Raw genomic sequence first — 18,388 nt, forward strand, 5'->3', positions numbered from 1 at the left:
GAAGTGGCCATGAAAGAAGGATGTACTTCTCTCTAAAGGAAAGAACTTCCACTTTGCTTATGGTGTTGTCCAAATACTGACAGAGTTTGTGGACTTAAAGGGCTTCCATAGCCTAGGCAGCTCAAGTCAAGAGCCTCAGGTGGTCACTGATGTCATACATAAGAGTGTTAATTGTTAAATTAACAACAGGAGTCACTGTGCACTAACTCCCCATGCAAGACCTCTGTCCTCAATGAGTTATGAGAGTTAATTGTAAAACTAGTTCTCAGATTGTTTTTGAGTGTGTGCATGTTTGTGCAAATAGTTGAAATCTTTACCTAGCATAGAGTTGGTCTTCTGTGTACAAAGTTAATTGAAAATGAATCTTAATGGAGAATGGGACTGGGAAGGGGAGAGGGAAGAGGAGGACAGGTGGGAGTGTGGGTGGAAGGGCGGGTTTGGTGGGAAGAATAACTATATTCCTAAAGTTGTACTTATGAAATTTGTATTTCTTAAAAATTTTTAAAAAAAGAAACCAGCACCCCATCTCTTTATCTATACTGAGAGTCAGGACTGATGGAACAAGGACATAAACCTCAGCCATTTTAGGTTCTTGTAACCCTTGCCTTCTTTCAAAAGACCAGTTCCGTCTCACACCCTGTATTGTTCTCCACCACAGCCCCTGCATTCTTCCTCATGTTTGGAAAACTGGGCCAAACTTGAGGAGCCAGGATGGAGAAGCTCATCTCTGCCTACTGCTCCCCACCCCCACCCCAGCCCACCTAAGATATAAAAAGGCCCCCAGCCTGCTGGGGCCTGGGCCTTTGACAAATGCATGGTCTGTGAGCATGATGGCAGCTGGTTGACCTCTGTGAGTTTATTTTCTTTGAAAAAATTTGGTCTGGCTGTGGGGAAAAAAAAAGTAGAATCTACCCCTCTAGTGCTTGGCACCATGTAGACACTGCATAAAAGCTCACTAGTCGGTTGATTATGGGTACCCATTTGGCAGATTTGAACAGTTCTGGCTCTGTAAGTTATTTATTCCCTTCAGTGGAAAATAGTCATTTACATATTTAGTTTGGTGAATTAATTTTTCTTTATCCCCTACCTGCTTCCATAAAGGATTCAAAACAGCACACAGCTCATTTGGTGAGATTTTGAATTGTTCTACATATACTTAAATAGAATGATTTTTAGAACCATCTTAGAAGAAGTATATTCAACCAAAAAAATAGACGTCAATGATTTTTTTTTTTTCCTTTGGAACTTCTAGCCCTCACCAATGAAATAACTGATCTTTCCTAATGTTAAATTTGTTAAAACAAATCATGGCTTCTTGGAAAGTGTGTGTTTTATTCTTTACTCTTTTCAGCTGTGAACCCTTTGTTGCATAAAAGCTCTGAAAGTGTCAGTCAGAACCAGAAAAGAATAAAGTGTATTTCATATATTGGGTTTGGGAAATCTGATTGTTTCTCTTGGAACAGATTGTTCATTATAACAGTATCTATAATAAATGGAGTGCACTGCCGAGTTAGATGAAAATGAAATTAATTTGGCTCAGATGTGATCTTTGTTTTGCTTATGAGGATTTGAAACATCCTTACAGAGTTTCAAATTTCCATGCAATTTAGAAATAAAAGAGATTTCAAAATGTGTCTGTCTCCCTTGCCAGTGGCCGTCATTCCCTTACTATGGTATGTTGGACAGAACAGCAAATATAAATAACTCTAAAGGAAATCAGCATGTGATAGGACTTTATTGAAACATTTGCTGAAGATATAACATATCATAAGTAAAAATAAGTTAACGTGCTTTTGGTTGCAGGTTGCCTATCAGGTTGGTAACTACGACTTGGCTAAGAGAGTTTTCTCACCAGTTTGGGATTTCTTTGTTGCTTCCCCACCTCAGGATGAACAGTCCGTTGTTTGCTTAAGCAGTATAATGACTGTTAACCAGAGAAGGTAATTAGAACTATTATCTTAAAATATTAATTTGCTTGCTCAGAATATTGAGGTTGAATGTGAAGCCTAGAATGTTTTTACTTTTCATGTTAAGGCAGTCTATGTAAGATTGTTTCTAGTGAGAACTGTAATAAGGGTATATATTCAAAGATCTTGGGTTCTTGTTAGAAGCCTCTATGCTAGAATATAAGAAAAGTGGTTATGCATATGGATGAAGGTTTTGGAGTGAAAGTGCTAAATTATAATTAAAAGTAATATTAGTTGTGCCAGAAAACACAAATGTGCACAGAGGACTTTTGTGGTAGAGGAAGCTCAGGTTGAGGTTAAAGTTAGGGTCTGATGGGTAGACCGTTAGAATAGGAAGGGTTTTCCTTTTCTGGAAGAGGCTTGCAGAGTTAGGTCATCAGCAACTGCAAACAGACTGAAAAGCCATTGTAAGCCATAGGCCATCTTTTGCCTCAACAGTCATTTTCCCTTGAAGGGACAGAGTTTAAGAACATCCCCAGAAATGAGCACTCAGGCTGTCTCAACAAGTTCGGAAACAAGAATCTCCCTCACTTGTTTGTTAATGCTTGAATTCCTTTAATAGGAAGCAAAACTCTTCATTCCTCAAAGACAGTGTGCTTAAAAATGCAAATGTTGGTGGAAGCAAGGCATTGATAAGGCTTATTTATATTATGTTCGCTTAATTACACATTAAAAGTATAATTCCATTCGATTAAACAAGTATAGATGATATTTTCCATGTACAAGGATGCTAGGTGCTATGGGAGAAGGATTTGAAATGTACTTTGGAAGGAGATGAGTTAGATTTTATATAACTGTGAGGATAAAAGAGAAGGGGTGGTCAGGCATTGTGGCACAGTGAGCTAAGCTGCCATGTACAATACTGGCATCCCATCCTGGAGTGCCAGTTTGAGCCCTGCTTCCCTGCTTCCAATCCAGCTCCCTGCTGATGAACTTGGGAAAGCAGTGGAGGATGGCCCAAGTACTTGGTCTTCTGCCACTCAGGTGGGAGCTTTGGACCAGCTCCAGCCATGAAGGCCATTTGAGGAGTGAACCGCAGATGGAAGAGATCTCTCTCTCTCTCTGCCTTTCAAATAAGTAAAATCTTAAATAAAGAAGTGAAAGATGATTGAGATTTTTAATGTTAACTGATTGAGAAGTCCTTTGCATTTACAAGGAGATATGAGAGATTGAACAAATTTTTGAGGAATATAATTTGATTGGAGACATTTTGAGCTTGGTTTTCCAGGTTTGCTTTTCCAGAGAAGATGGACCTGAAGCTTAGGAGGGAGTTTGTCACCAACTAAGATTAAGGGCAGGAAAGGCAATACTGGAAAAAATGAAAGAAGATTGAAGGTTTCATAGCTTTGCCAATGTCTGGCTCTGTTGATTGCAGTTTAGAAAAGATAATCAGGGGCTGGTGCCGTGGCTTAGTTGGTCAATCCTCCGCCTGCAGCACCGGCATCACATATGAGTGCCGGGTTCTAGTCCTGATTGCTCCTCTTCTAGTCCAGCTCTCTGCTGTGGCCCAGGAGGGCAGTGGAGGATGGCCCAGGTGCTTGGGCCCTGCACCCGCATGGGAGACCAGGAGGAAGCACCTGGCTCTTGGCTTCAGATCGGCGCAGCTTAGGCTGTAGTGGCCATTTGGGGGGTGTACCAACGGAAGGAAGACCTTTCTCTGTCTCTCTCTCACTGTCTAACTCTGTCAAAAAAAAAAAAAAAAAAGAAACGATAATTAGAAATAATCCAGGAATTATCAAGTCAGTTAGTCTTTCCCTCTCTTGTTCTCTCTCCCTCGTTTTTTCTCTCTTTCCTTGTCTGAATTTGCTACAAATGACCCTCATTTTCAGAAATTTCATTAATTGAAATATTAGGGCTATTTCCCAACCTTTTGAACATCTACAGTTATTTCATTATATTGAAACAAAAGATCTTTATATATGAGAACTTTGCCATGAGTTATTTTTATATATCCACGACATAATATTTCAGTAGTTTAATTTTCTTAGTTATGAACTTTGTTAAGGATAGTCCTTAAACAGCTGTACAAGCATAGCTGCTCCACACATTTATTTTTTTTGACATCTTGGATCATTGCAGTTACTGAGCATAATCAATCTAAAAGACAAGTTTACATGCTAAATCATTTTGTATTTCTATCTGTGACATCATTTATTTCTTTCTTCAGGTTGCATTCAGGTGTTTTGGCGGAAAATTCTTCAATTCTCTTGTACCTTTTTCTGAGAAATATTTTTGTGACAAGTGACATTAAAATTAAAGAAGAAAATATTTTCTGTGATAATATTAAAGGCAATGAGATTTTCCCTTCTCAACAAGTAAGTGAATTAAAGTGACTAAAAACATGTCAGTTTTACTATATTTGCTTCTTGATGTTTCAAGGTCATGTTCTTTTGGGATTGCTTATCCTGTCTATACATGGACTGAGAGGCCATTATATGACTATACTGCTTTATTTGAAATTCTATAAAAGTTTCACAGGCTGAAGTTATTCTTTTTTTCTCTTCTTTCCAATTTATTTTTTTCTCCCTGTTTACAAGTCACATATATTTCAGACATCCAAACCTGTATGATGTCAAAAGCAAAATCCTTTGTAATACTTTACCTCTAAGAGTACTACAAATTCATTTTCATATGATTTTTCTAATTAAAAAATACATAGACAAATATGCTATTATTATTATTATTGTCTAAAATGAGGCCACAGTCAACTTGCTTTACAGCTTGCCTTTTTAATATACTTTATAATATATGGAAATATTTTCACACTGTATACATTAATCTTTTACATTATTTTTCATTACAATATTGCATTCCTGTTTAGAGGCAATTTTTTTTTTAATTTATTTGACAGAGTTAGACATTCAGTGAGAGACAGAGAGAAAGGTCTTCCTTCTGTTGGTTCACCCCCCAAATGGCTGCCATGGCCGGGGCTACGCCGATCCAAAGCCAGGAGCCAGGTGCTTCTTCCTGGTCTCCCATGCGGGTGCAGGGCCCAAGCACCTGGGCCATCCTCCACTGCCCTCCTGGGCCACAGCAGAGAGTTGGACTGGAAGAGGAGAAACCGGGACTAGAACCAGGCGCTCATATGGGATGCCAGTGCCGCAGGTGGAGGATTAACCAAGTGAGCCACGGCGCCGGCCCCTGGAGGCAGTAATTTAACCTATCTACTACTGATGGTTTCTCAGGGTCCTTTCTATGTATTTCTGCAATTCCATAATACTCTTATTTTTTAAAAAAGATTTATTTATATATTTGAAAGGTAGAGTGACATTGAGAGATCTCCTATTTGCTGGTTCACTCTCCAAAAGGCCACAATGGCTGGGGCTGTTTCAGGCTGGAGCCAGAAGCCTTGACCTCAGTACATGTCTCTCATGTGCGTGGCATAGGCCAAAACACTTGAATTATTATCTGCCACTTTCTCAGGCTCATTAGCAGGGAGCTGGATCTGAAGTGGAGCAAGCAGGACTCAAATCGTTGTTCTGATATGGGATGCCTGTGTTGTAGGCTACATCTTAGCTCACTGCACCAGAATGCCTGCTCCCTTCCCCATATACTTATGTTAGTAATGATCCTACATTATTCTTTTATTTCAGTTTGAAATTTGCTTTCCTTTATTCTCTTAGCTTTTTTATGCACCCTAGATATGGAGGCTTTACCCATCCTTTTATTTTATAGTTGCATTTTTCTAGCCATCTGTTAATTAACTAGTTAATTAACTGGTAAATTGTTATATGAGATCATGCCAGTTTGGGGAAAAATAGAAGAGAGAAACAAATGACCCTTGGCACAAGACAAATCCATCGTCATAGCAAACACAAACGCACACAACTGTCAGCCTTTTCTGTCATGCTGCATCCAGTTTCTTCTTTTCCAGTCTGAAAATAAAAATAACTTTCAAGTACTCTAAGGAATTCCAGAATTCTAGACTACTATTCATTTTTAAAAAATTAGTTAATTTATTTGAGAGATAATCTGAGATGGACAGAATATCTGATTGTCTGAGCCACAGAGACCTTCCCTCTGCTGGTTCACTCCCTATATGACCATAATTGTCTGAGGCTGGGGCAGGTGGAAGCCAGGAGTCAGGAGCCAGACTGGAACATAAGCACACCCAACATGGGATATTTTGTCCCAGTCATCTTTTTTTTTTTTGACAGATAGAGTTAGACAGTGAGAGAGAGATAGAGAGAAAGGTCTTCCTTCTGTTGGTTCACCCCCCAAATGGCTGCCATGGCTGGAGCTATGCTGATCCAAAGCCAGTAGCCAGGTGCTTCCTCCTGGTCTCCTATGTGGGTGCAGGGGTCCAAGCACCTGGGCCATCCTCCACTGCCTTCCTGGGCCACAGCAGAGAGCTGGACTGGAAGAGGAGTGACTGGGATTTTTTCTAAAATTAAAATGTAGCCAAGATTTTACCTTACCAATAAAAAAAGATTAGTTCCTCTTTTGTTATTAGTATACTTGTATTATTTTACAAAAAAGTCTGAAGTTTAGTTAGAGTTGTTTCTGAATTTAGATTTTCTTCAGACTAACATTCATGTTGTTCTGAAGCCACAAGGATATATTTCCTACTCTTTTTTTGTCCTTAAAAATGAGTAAATTAGCAGCGGGGGTCCAATTTGAGTAACAATTCATGTCTTTACAGATGGCTAGAGTGATTGAATGTGAGAGAATATTAGTGGCCTTGGAAATTAGCACCTTCCTAAATGATTCCAGTTACACCCTTCAATCTGTGACTCAATGTTATGGCCTCCTTGCTCCTATAATCTATCACAATATTGTGTTGGTACCTGTTGTACAGGTAAGGATAATCCCCATGGTTCCATGAAGATTTTTTTTTGAGCAAAGATAACTCAAAGATTCCTTTTGGAAAAGAAAAGCAATGTATCTTTTGTAAAGTATAAGTAGGTCAAGAATAAGCATTATGAAATTTTAAGAATTAACTGAAAAATATTTAAAAATTATGTCTAGGCAAATGTAAGTAAGGATATAAAATATGCTTCTTTGACCATATTCAGCCCTGTTGCTGTCCATTCTTAAATACTGACAATATACTTTTCTGGGTTTTTAAGGTTAATTCAATTTTATGTTCATAGAATGTTAGAAATTATAGTATATATTCAAAGTATTTTGTTAAAGCTGTCAAAAGGGGAAAAATATCAATGACCCAAGAAAAAATATTTGATGTCTTGGTACTGGAGGAATTACAGTTCATGAAAAAATGGTAGGTAAGACCTGGCTGAGGGATTATATTAGTTATCTAATATGCTTCCTAACAAATTGCTGTAAATTTAGTGACTTCAAAAAAATACCTATTCACTGTCTCATGGTTTCTATGGGTCTTGGATTTAGGATCTTATCAGACAGAAATCTGAGTGTTGGTCAGGGCTGTGATTTCATCTGAGTCTTGAGGTCCTTTTCCAAACTCACTGGCTGAGGTGGTATTTCCATTTACTGGGAAATAAATGGTGAAACACCTAGATATTTGTCTGAAAAAAAGTAGTTTGATCCCTATTCGTGCATATCCAAAAAGTTCAGTTGCATTAAGGACTTACATGTAAATATTTAGGACTTAAACATAAAATAAAACAAAATATTTTAGGAAAAAAAATGCCAAGAGGATTTGGGATTTGGAAGAAGCAGAACTCGTTCAGAACAAGAAACCTCTATGGGACAAAAGGGACCATAACAAAGATAATAGAGAGCTTATGGGTTTGGATTTCTCCAAAGCCAACAAAGAGTGTGTGTGTGTGTGTGTGTGTGTGTAATATATATAACATATATATCTTATATACAATATATAACTCTCTCTCTATATATATATAAAACACAAAAGCCTTGCAGATTGATAAGCCCTCATAGAAGACCAAATCTAAGTGACCTAGAGACATAAAAAAATGCACAGACTTGGAATAGTCATAAAAGTGACAAGATAATATCTACAACTCCCATTGCTGGTGAAAATGTAAGACAAAGGCATTGTCCTACATTGATGGGAGAAATGTGAATTCTTAAATGCTTTTGGATTTTGTTAAAGCAATCTTAATTTTAATTAAAGTAAATCTAATTTTAAATAGTATTAAAAACAAATATATCTGACAATAATCAATCTCCTAATAATTTATCCCACAGAATAAGATTTTAATAAAATTAAAAATACATTTACCTGTCATAGCAATCTTTTATTAGTAATTTATCCAAAAGAACAAAATCACCAGTTAGCAAAATGCTATTTCTTTTTCTGCTCCTTGGTTTTTGGATCTTTGTGTTCCACCTGCTGGGGACACAAAGCCATATAATGCTTACTGATTTAAAGAGCATACTGGGTCCTGGAGGACAGTGCCTCACTTTTACTGGTTGTCATCTTAAAGCTGTTTGCCTCAGTGTTTACCCTGGTTTTCTTGATGGTTTCAAATAAGCTGGAGATAAAGAGATGAAATAGTACTGCCAGAAAATAAAACAAGTGTAAAACTGTGAATTAAGATGTACTAGAAATGGTTGAATGAATTATGATTGAGCCATACAAAATAATATTATGCAGCCATTAGAAGTAATGAATCAGGGCCCTGGTGCCGTGGCTCACTAGGCTAATCCTCCGCCTGCGGTGCCGGCATCCCATATGGGTGCCGGATTCTGTCCCGGTTGCTCCTCTTCCAGTCCAGCTCTCTGCTGTGGCCCGGGAGTACAGTGGAGGATGGCCCAAGTGCTTGGGCCCTGCACCCCATGGGAGACCAGGAGAAGCACCTGGCTCCTGGCTTTGGATCAGCGTGGCGTGGCGCGGCTCGCCGGCCATAGCAGCCATATAGGGGGTGAACCAACGGAAGGAAGACCTTTGTCTCTGTCTCTCTCTCACAGTCTAACTCTATCTGTCAAAAAAAAAAAAAAAAAAAAAAAAAAAAAAAAAAAAAAAAAAAAGAAAAAGAAGTAATGAATCAGAACTATGCCTATAGACTTGGGGGGAATTTTCACAAGACAGTTGAAGGGGAAAAGCAAAGTTCAGAAAAGTGTGTATAAATCCCATTTTATAAAATAGTGATATTCCTTTTGTCTTAGACTTGTGTATTTATATATATGTATATGATAATATGAGCTTTAAGAAAATAACTAGGCTGTTAACATGATTTGGGATAGTGGAAGTTGATCTTTAAAAAGTTTTAAAAAATATTTATCTGAGTACTGTAATAGTGGTAATGTTAGAATGGTAGCTTGAAGCAATTAACATGCCTCAAAAGAACTAACATGCAAATATTAATTTTTCCTTTGGGATAATATGAATGGTGAATAGATTGCTACAATTTGAACTGTATTTTTTCTGACAGTAATATTGCTCAGAACCATGCAACAGTACTGAAAACTAAACTTAATTTTCTAACTCTTGATCAAATTTAGAGTCATATGGTCGGAAGCAAGGAAAGTAGAAAATAATCACCAATATTTGTTTATTTCATGTGATATAAATATTTGGTTTAATTAATGAACTTTTCATTTATTTGGAAGGTGGAGAGAGACAAATAGACAGACAGACAGAAAGAGAGGTTTTCTACCCTCTGATTCACTACCCAACTGCCTGCAACAACTGTGGCTGGGCTAGACTGAAGCCAGGATCCTGGAACTCAATCTGAGTCTACCAAGTGGGTGGCAGGCACCCAAGTATTTGAACTACTGTCAGGGTGAACCCTGTCGGGGTGCACATTAGCAGGAAGCTGGATCAGAAGCAGAGGAAAGCAAACTCAAACCACATGCTTCAGTATAGGATACATGTGTTCCAAGTGGTGTCTTAACTGCTTTGTCCAGTGCCTGCCTGTCATTTTATTTTTTAAGATTTTATTTATTTATTCAAAAGGTAGAATTCTAGACAGAGAGAGGGAAGGAGAGACAGAGAGAAAGGTCTTCCATCTGCTGGTTCACTCCCACAATGGCCACAACAGCTGGAACTGGGACCATCCAAAGCCAGGAGCCTGGAGCTTCATCTAGGTCTCCCACATGGGTGCAGGAGTCCAAACACTTGGGCCATATTCTACTGCTTTCCCAGGCCATAGCAGCGAGCTGGATTGGAAGAGGAGTGGCTTGGACACAAACCAGCACACATATGGCATTCAGATGCCACAGGCTAAGGCTTAGCCTACTATGCCACAGCACTGGCCCCTGTCATTTTATTTTTATGGGAAACTATTATTTAAAGTATGAGAGTCACTATATAATATTTAATATACCACATAATCCTTCATATAGTTTTTCAGGGACCGCTTAAGCCTGGATGTGATAGTTTCTTGTATACATGGAACTCTCTACCTGTATCTTTTATGATATTGTCAAAAATGTTCTTTCTTTTGTAGTTCTTTACATACATGTTTAATATATTTCTTTTATCCTATTCAATAATTTTTAAATTTCTTTAAGTGAAAGATACATCTGAAAATTGAATATATCAATTTTATCCCAGGATACATTGTTTATATATAATAAGCAATTTATCAATAATTATTGATAACAAAAAATTTTATGGTTAACACATCATTTGACTAAAACAAAAATAATTTTAAAACAAAAATCATTGTGCTTCTGTTTTTTAGATCTTGATAAAGTGTATGTTGGTTTTGCAAGGACTACCAAATATTGGTCACTCGAAGAAACATCTTTTGAGTTTTGAAAGTGTACAGCACATGATAGCTTGTTGTATCTTCTATATAACAAAGGTATTTATCTCATTCTTTGCTTAATGTCATGAAATTTAGAAACAATATTGATTTAGAAAGCAAGACTAGTTTTAGCCACCATAATTAGAACACATTTAAAAATAGCACCCCAAAAGCATATTTAGAACAAAAACAAATGTAAAACTGGAACACTGCAGAATAATAATCCATTTTTGGACTTTTTGATGAAATTGTAGTGCTTCACAAAACTAACACTTAATGTTAGTGAAACACCATTTGTATGTTTTATAGATATTTTGTATGGTCATGCATATTAGTTACAAAAATCTAAAGCATTAGTTACATATTTATTATACTGGGGCCAGCCTGTGTGTCATCACATCAGGTTGTGATCTTACTGGACTCTGCAGGCAGACCTGCCAGAAGTATCTTCCCAGGAGTTGAGTTCTAGTAGTGAGGCTTAGAAGTTATGACCAAACAGCTGAGTTATGATTTAAGAGTCTGTCTCCCAAAGAGAAGTGTGATAATATCATGAAATCAGAATATTAAAAATGGTATTAGATCTCAGGGAAAGGGCAGAGTAGGCAGAGTCTAAGGCTGATTCTGACATCGCTGTGTAGGTTCCTGAATTCAACGGAGGACAAACTATAGAGATAAGTTCAGACTGTACCCATCAAAAGTGATGTATCTAGCAGAAGAAGGCAAATGTGTGGTCAGGCCGGAGCCGCGGCTCAATAGGCTAATCCTCCGCCTGCGGCGCCAGCACCCCGGGTTCTAGTCCCGGTCGGGGCGCCGGATTCTGTCCCGGTTGCCCCTCTTCCAGTCCAGCTCTCTGCTGTGGCCCGGGAGTGCAGTGGAGGATGGCCCAAGTGCTTGGGCCCTGCACCCCATGGGAGACCAGGAGAAGCACCTGGTTCCTGCCATCGGATCAGCGCGGTGCGCTGGCTGCAGCGCACCAGCTGCAGCGGCCACTGGGGGGTGAACCAACAGAAGGAAGACCTTTCTCTCTGTCTCTCTCTCTCTCACTGTCTAACTCTGCCTGTCCAAAAAAAAAAAAAAAAAAAAAAAAAAAAAAGTGTGCTCAGAATATAAACTGGATTTTCTTTTTTATTTCACTCCTTCATTCAACAAATATTTATTGAATACCTTTCTGGATTAGGTACCATGTTGGGCACTTGATAAATAATTAGAAAGAAGCTCATAATAGCTGTTGGAGAAGAAGAATGAGTCATAGATGACATCCAGATTTCTAGCTTGGGTGATGAATGGGTGGTACTGATGTAGGCAGGGATGCATAAAGATCACTGAGGGTGGAAAATCTGGGAAACCGTCTCCTTGAAGAAGAGTCTTAGCTATGTTTGAGCAAGAGTTGAAAACTCAAATACCTGCTGAGAACAAACAGGTAAAATAATTTGTGAATTGATTGAATGTGAGACAAAGTTTGTTGCATCCTGAACCAAACTGGAGAGTCGATACCCTGTCTATGGGCATTAAAGTTCATTAAACAATGAGAACAACAAGAGCAACTGCAGCAGCACAACACTGTCTCATAGAACTCACGGTTTAGTGGAGGATATAAAGCAAACACACATATAAAGTATAAGTCCATGAAGTTTGAAGCAAAAAGAAAGCAGTTAATCAAGAGAGATTCTTGGGACTTGGCCTATTTTGGATGGGATAACCTTGCATGAAAGGAGGAATAGATCTAAGATGGAGTAGGAGCAGCTTTGTAAGAAGAAGGCATAAGGATTATGTGAGCAAATGTTCTTAGTAGAGATACATGGCTGAACACCACAGAGTGGTGAAATTTACTTCTCACTGTTCTGGGTCCACAGAGTTTGATGTCTGAGTGCCAGCATCTAGTGAGGGTTCCCTTGCTGCCTTCCTAACAAGGCAGAGGGCGTAAACTGCTGAGAGTGAGGGAATGTGTAAGCTCTTATCTCTTCTCTTTTTAGAAACCAACTAATACCATCGTGAGGGACCTGGCCTCATGACTTTATCCAATCCTCATTACCTCGAGAAGGCTGTACCTCCAAATAACATCAACCTATGAATTTGGAGATTCCAACACATGAACTTTAGGGAACACATGTAAAATGTAGCAATGGCTATCAGCTACATTGCCTTGTCTAAATGGCGTAGGCTATTCACATAGTACAAGGGATTCCCAACCTGTTGATTTGAGAGTTCTTGTAGGAGGTCTATTTATCCATAGTTATACCTAGCAATGTTTGTAAATGGAATCAGTATATTTCTATATGTGTTTTTGCTTTTTCTGCAAATATGTATGAAAACAATTGAAGCAGCTAACTGAACATATTTTAGTTTATATTTGAGAAGAATTATTAGAAAAATATTTTGTGGATCAAGGCTTTCCGGAAGACTGTTTTACTCAATTTAAGGTAAAAAAGGGAAAAGAATTCTGAGTAGATAGCAGCTTCAGTACACATCTCTGACTTCTTGCAAATTCCTATTTCAGAGTGTTATAGTGGACTGTGCAGTCCAGTTGATAAAGCCTGGAATGATATCTTAGGCCAATGTACCTGAAGAAATGGCCATATATGGGACCTCATTCATCTTAGAAACCATAAAGAACCAAGAGATCAGAAGCGCAGAAGTAGACTCAGTGATCCTTATTGCATGACTCAAAGGCCAATGTTGTGTGTTTCCTCAAAGGGTTTAGTTGACACAATCCAGTGAATCTCATAATGGAGGGCTGCATCTGTTTGCTGTATCATGTAGTTCTCACCAGGCTCTTTTGCCTTGGCCAGGAGTCTGGAAGGCTACTGCATACCTGATTTGATCCATCTCTTGAGTTAGGATATAAGCTTGCTTTTATGAAGGTCTGGTAATGGAGAGGTTTCTCCCCTTTACCATTGTGAAGAAGTCATTATTTGTTGACTGTTCATGGCTTGACTTCAAAAGTGGATACTATTCCTTCTGCCACTCACCAGATCACCATTGTTGGAGAGACCTCTCTGATCAGGCCTGTGTTGATTCTGGGGGAACATAAGTCACTAGCAGGAAGTAAAAATAACTCGTTGAAGGGGATTCAATACCCTAAGGGAGAGAGAGTGAGTCAACTACCAAAATAGTTGCATTATTTCCTCTTACTGTGTTGGAAAACCCCAGAGATGAGTTGGAAAAGAAAAGAAAAAAGACAAAACTTTCAAGGACATTCAGTCTGATGATCCCAAAACCAACTAACCCAACAGACAATTAAAGCAAAACCAGAAAACAGAAATCCTCCTGTAACTGAAAAAATTTGATTTTTAAGTGAAAAAATCAAACAAATTAATATTATGTTTATGGCATTTCTTGAGTCAAATATAGAATTTCAAGAAAAAGCTCACAGTACAGAGCAGAATCACCCAGAAATGGTAAATAAATTCAGAAGGCAGATCCAGAAGTTGTAACATGAAAATAAAATGAGTCTGGGTGGTAGAAAAAGAAACAAAAGAAGTAATATGCTCCCTGAGTCCCAGGGAGGGTTAAGGAAGAATGCATGTGGAGATAGATGTTGGTGAAATTCCTGAAGTCAAAGGATGAGGACAAATCATAAAGTTTTGCAATTCAAGAACAGGTAATTTGCAATGGAAAGAGAATTTGTATCAAACTTTTTATCAGCAACACTAGAAGTTAAAATGCTGGAACAACACTTGTAGAATCTTGAGGGAGAAAGACTGTGTTTCAAAAATTAATAATCCAGGGAAGATATAATTCATTTGTCAGGGCAAAATAAACATTTTCAAAAAGTGCAGGCATTTACATAGTATTCTGCCCTTGTACTTATCTAAGGAAAACACTTGAGGAAATACTCCATCAAATGACAATTGATTCAGAACAAAAATCCCAAGATAGGGAAAGACAAAAAGGAGAGGAATAATGGGAGCAATGAATCTTGGAATATGCGTATTATTAAAATTAGATAGATAATAACAATGACGTGACTAGGCATTTCTAATATAAATGCTAAATAGAAATTCTTGAAAGAGAGAAGTCATCCTTGAAAGAAAAACTTATTACTAACCTAAAAGTAAAGATTCTGTTTTGTTTCAGGTGGGAGAGAGATTGTAGATGTATGGTGTTAGGTTTTAAAATATGTAAAGTGAGTTCAAAAAGTTCATGGAAAACCAAAGAAATAAAAAATGTATGTTGTATAAATAAAATATATAATTATATATAATAATTATATAATATCATATATATAAATGACTCGGGAATATGTAACCATGAACAGGTCTTTAAAGGATAGTAGAATTTTGAAATTGATGGGAAGAAAAAATGACAAGGAGGAATGAGAGAGGAAACAAGAAAACAGGAAAAAATGAGGAAAAATGGCTGATTCAGCAAAAGTAAGCAGAAGGAAAAAAAGATCTTATTTAAGATGGAAAGAACACAGTTAAGTATATTAATCACTTCACTGTGTGTGAGTGAACTCAGAAAACAGATGCCCAATGTGACTAAAAAGTCACCTCAAAAGGTTCAAAAGTATATTATGTCAAGGAACACTCCTAAAACAAAGTAACAACAGTTGAACAATAAATGGATAGACAATGACGCTTGGGAAATGCAAATAAAAATAAAGGAAGAATGTCAATTTTCATATTAAGAAAAAGTACAATTCAGGGCCCAAAACATGAATCGGGGTAGAGAAGCATTGTGTGGTGTTCTTCAGCTCCATTCCCTCAGCTCATCTCCTCTGCTTCAGGGTGCTGTCTGTTCAGCTGCTGGCCTTAGGACAGTCTCGTTGTCAAGCATTAAAGATCAGGTCTGAATGGAAATAAAACTTAAATTTCTTACAACAGCAAATTTAAAGGAACAAAACAATAAGATTGTGTGAAAAATACTGCACTGGCATTTGGCAGCACTTAGCAGCCTTTCCTAGTAAGAGCTCTGGTAAGTCAGGAATGGAACTAAGCTACCGAATAGTGATAAGCATCACAATTTTGCAGCAGATATTTTATTAAATGCCAGGTTTCTGAAGCCATTTCATTAAAAAATTAGGCACAGGAAAGAGATGCTGACTCTTAGCAATGAAACTCAATATTTTTAGAGGTTCTTTCTGAAGCCATACTTAAGGATGGTAAGTAATTTTATAGTTCCAGAAAATAGTAATATATCTGTAATTGTAGAGGTCTCATAACTCCAAGAAAATTTAGTAAAAAATTGCTATAACTATAAATATAATATATAAGGTAATTATGTGTAAGCCACAAACTAACAGGGTATTTTTTTTTTTTTTGACAGGCAGAGTGGACAGTGAGAGAGAGACAGAGAGAAAGGGCTTCCTTTTGCCATTGGTTAACCCTCCAATGGCTGCCGTGGCTGGCGCACCGCGCTGATCCGATCGATGGCAGGAGCCAGGTGCTTCTCCTGGTCTCCCATGGGGTGCAGGGCCCAAGCACCTGGGCCATCCTCCACTGCACTCCCTGGCCACAGCAGAGAGCTGGCCTGGAAGAGGGGCAACCGGGACAGAATCCGGCGCCCTGACCGGGACTAGAACCCGGTGTGCCGGCGCCACGAGGCGGAGGGTTAGCCTAGTGAGCCGCAGTGCCGGCCTCTAACAGGGTTTTTTTAATACTAGCAGTAGTCAGGAAAGGGGAGGGTAAAACATGCTACCTGTAATCCACAATATCTTAAACTTAACAAAATGTTAAAGAACCTAAATTAAAAAACCTATGAAATCTTAGTGAAGGTCACCAAATAACATCTGAGACCATGGCAGTCATATCACATTCCTGAATAGGAAGACTCACTGTCATAGATCCACCCTAAAATAATATTTAGGTCTAGTGTGGTTCTAATCAGAATTCTGGTAGAGAGTCTCTGGAATGGATTAGAATAATTAAAAAATTCTCATAGATGTGAATATTTACCATGCCACTTTAATAAAAAATGAGGAGAGTAATGGGCAAATAGTTCTGTGGAATAGAATAGAGAGTCCAGGAAGAGCCCTTGGCACACTTAGTCCAAGGGCCAATTCTGTTTCTAAAACAAGACAAGCAGAGAGCTTGATTGATTCAAAGGTATTCTGTTATTCCTAACCCCTCCCCAACTTTGGGAACCTTTCTGTTGCTATTAGCTCTATTAATCTTCCCATGTGCAACAGTTCAAAGCAGGAGTCCCACACAATCTAACACATCGTTTTCCCTTTCCAGTGCTACAGTCATAACACATTAGTTAGTTCCATGCTAGGCCCAAAGCTTATCTACTTTTCTGTAGAATATGTTCATTTGCTTATCTTTCTGTAGATTCTTCTATCAGTGAATATTTCCAGGGAAGGGGTGTCTTTCTCAAATTAGGGGAGGCCAGGTTACCTTCTTCTTCCAGCACACCAGAGATAGCTACTCACTTTAACCAATTACTGAGTTTAAATAAATAACAGGGGCTATTGCATTCTTTCTTTCTTTCTTTTTCTTATTTGCATATATTTCATGAATACAACTTCAGGAACATAACAATTCTTCCCACTGTACCCGCACCCCCACCTCTCCTCCTCTTTCTTCTCCTGTTCCCAGTCTTGTTTATTATTAAGGTCTATTTTCATTAAACTTCATACACAGAGATTAACTCTATTCTAGGTAAAGAATTCAGCACTTGGTATGAGGGAGGAAAAGAAAAAGAAAAAAAGCAAACCAAAACTAAAACAAAAACCACTGAAAGCAAAAAACATAAAAAAAAAAAGAGAACTAAAGCTGTTCCTCAACACTCTAGATAAGGGCTGTTCAAAGCCGTTGCATCTCAATGGTAATTTTGCTTTTTTTTTTTTTTTTTGAAACTTAATTATCTTTAAAGAAGAACCAAAGAATGGTACATCTTTTGTGAGCACTTAGGCATAACTATAATTTATGTGACGTGAGAATATCCTCCTCTTAATATACTAGAATGACATAATTCTTTGAGAACAAGTTTTATTATTAAGTCTCATAATACAGCTCTTTGAGGACAGAGGTCCTGCATGGAAAGTTAGTGCATAGTGACTATTGTTGCTTATTTAACAATTAACACTCTTATGTGTGATGTCAGTGATCACCCAAGGCTCTTGACATAAGCTGCCTAGACAATGGAAGCTTTTTGGATCCATAAACTCCTTCAGTGTTTCAACAAGGCCATAGGAAAAGTAGAAGCTCTCTCCTCCCTTCAGAGGAAAGTACATCCTTCTCTGATGACCAGTTCTTTCCACTGGGGTCTCACTCACAGAGGTCGTTCATGTAGATCATTTTTTTTTTTTTTTTTTTTTTTTTTTTGCCACAGTGTCTGGGCTTTTCAGCCAAACCAGAATGCTTTAAGGGTTGATTCTGAGTTCAGAGTGATTGTCATTCTATGAGTTTGCTCCCCATGTTAGAGCATTCACTACTTTTTAATTCTATTATTATTACCAAACACTTATCCTATTTATATGATGCTTTTAACACTTGATCCTATCTATATGATCATTTTAACAATCATATCCATATGATCTCTATAACACTTAGAATGTTATTTTTACCACCAGCTTAAGGAGATTTGGGCTCCCATGGCATGTTTTTAAGCTGTACCCTTAGAAGTAGGTACATAGGAATATATGCGTAACTATACTGCTTTACAGTTACAAACTTCATACATTTCACAATTACAACTTTGGGATCACAGTGATTCTTCCCCCAGTGCCTGCCCTCCCACCCACACTCCTGCCTGCCTTCTTATTTCCTCTCTTATTCTGACTCTTATTTTTAACTTCCAGAACAAAGGCACTCTGTTCCAAGGCAACTTGTTACTTGAAAT

At 38.0% G+C, this 18,388-nt stretch overlaps 1 protein-coding gene across 17 annotated transcripts in view; it reads left to right on the plus strand.

Moving 5' to 3' along the window:
- Positions 1 to 18,388, plus strand: part of CFAP54 (cilia and flagella associated protein 54) — a 372,233-nt gene that overhangs the window by 102,109 nt on the left and 251,736 nt on the right. For all 17 annotated transcript variants that reach the window (XR_011380202.1, XR_007919544.2, XR_007919541.2 and 14 more), the window contains 4 exons: positions 1,804 to 1,940; positions 4,135 to 4,282; positions 6,610 to 6,765; positions 10,538 to 10,660. Coding sequence is in view for 11 of the 17 variants with exons in the window: in XM_051845787.2 (XP_051701747.2) it covers positions 1,804 to 1,940; positions 4,135 to 4,282; positions 6,610 to 6,765; positions 10,538 to 10,660 (564 nt within the window). In the remaining 6 variants the exon portion in view is untranslated. The remainder of the gene's footprint in view (positions 1 to 1,803; positions 1,941 to 4,134; positions 4,283 to 6,609; positions 6,766 to 10,537; positions 10,661 to 18,388) is intronic.

The sequence above is a fragment of the Oryctolagus cuniculus genome, chromosome 11, assembly GCF_964237555.1.
Source record: "Oryctolagus cuniculus chromosome 11, mOryCun1.1, whole genome shotgun sequence".
NCBI lineage: Eukaryota > Metazoa > Chordata > Mammalia > Lagomorpha > Leporidae > Oryctolagus > Oryctolagus cuniculus.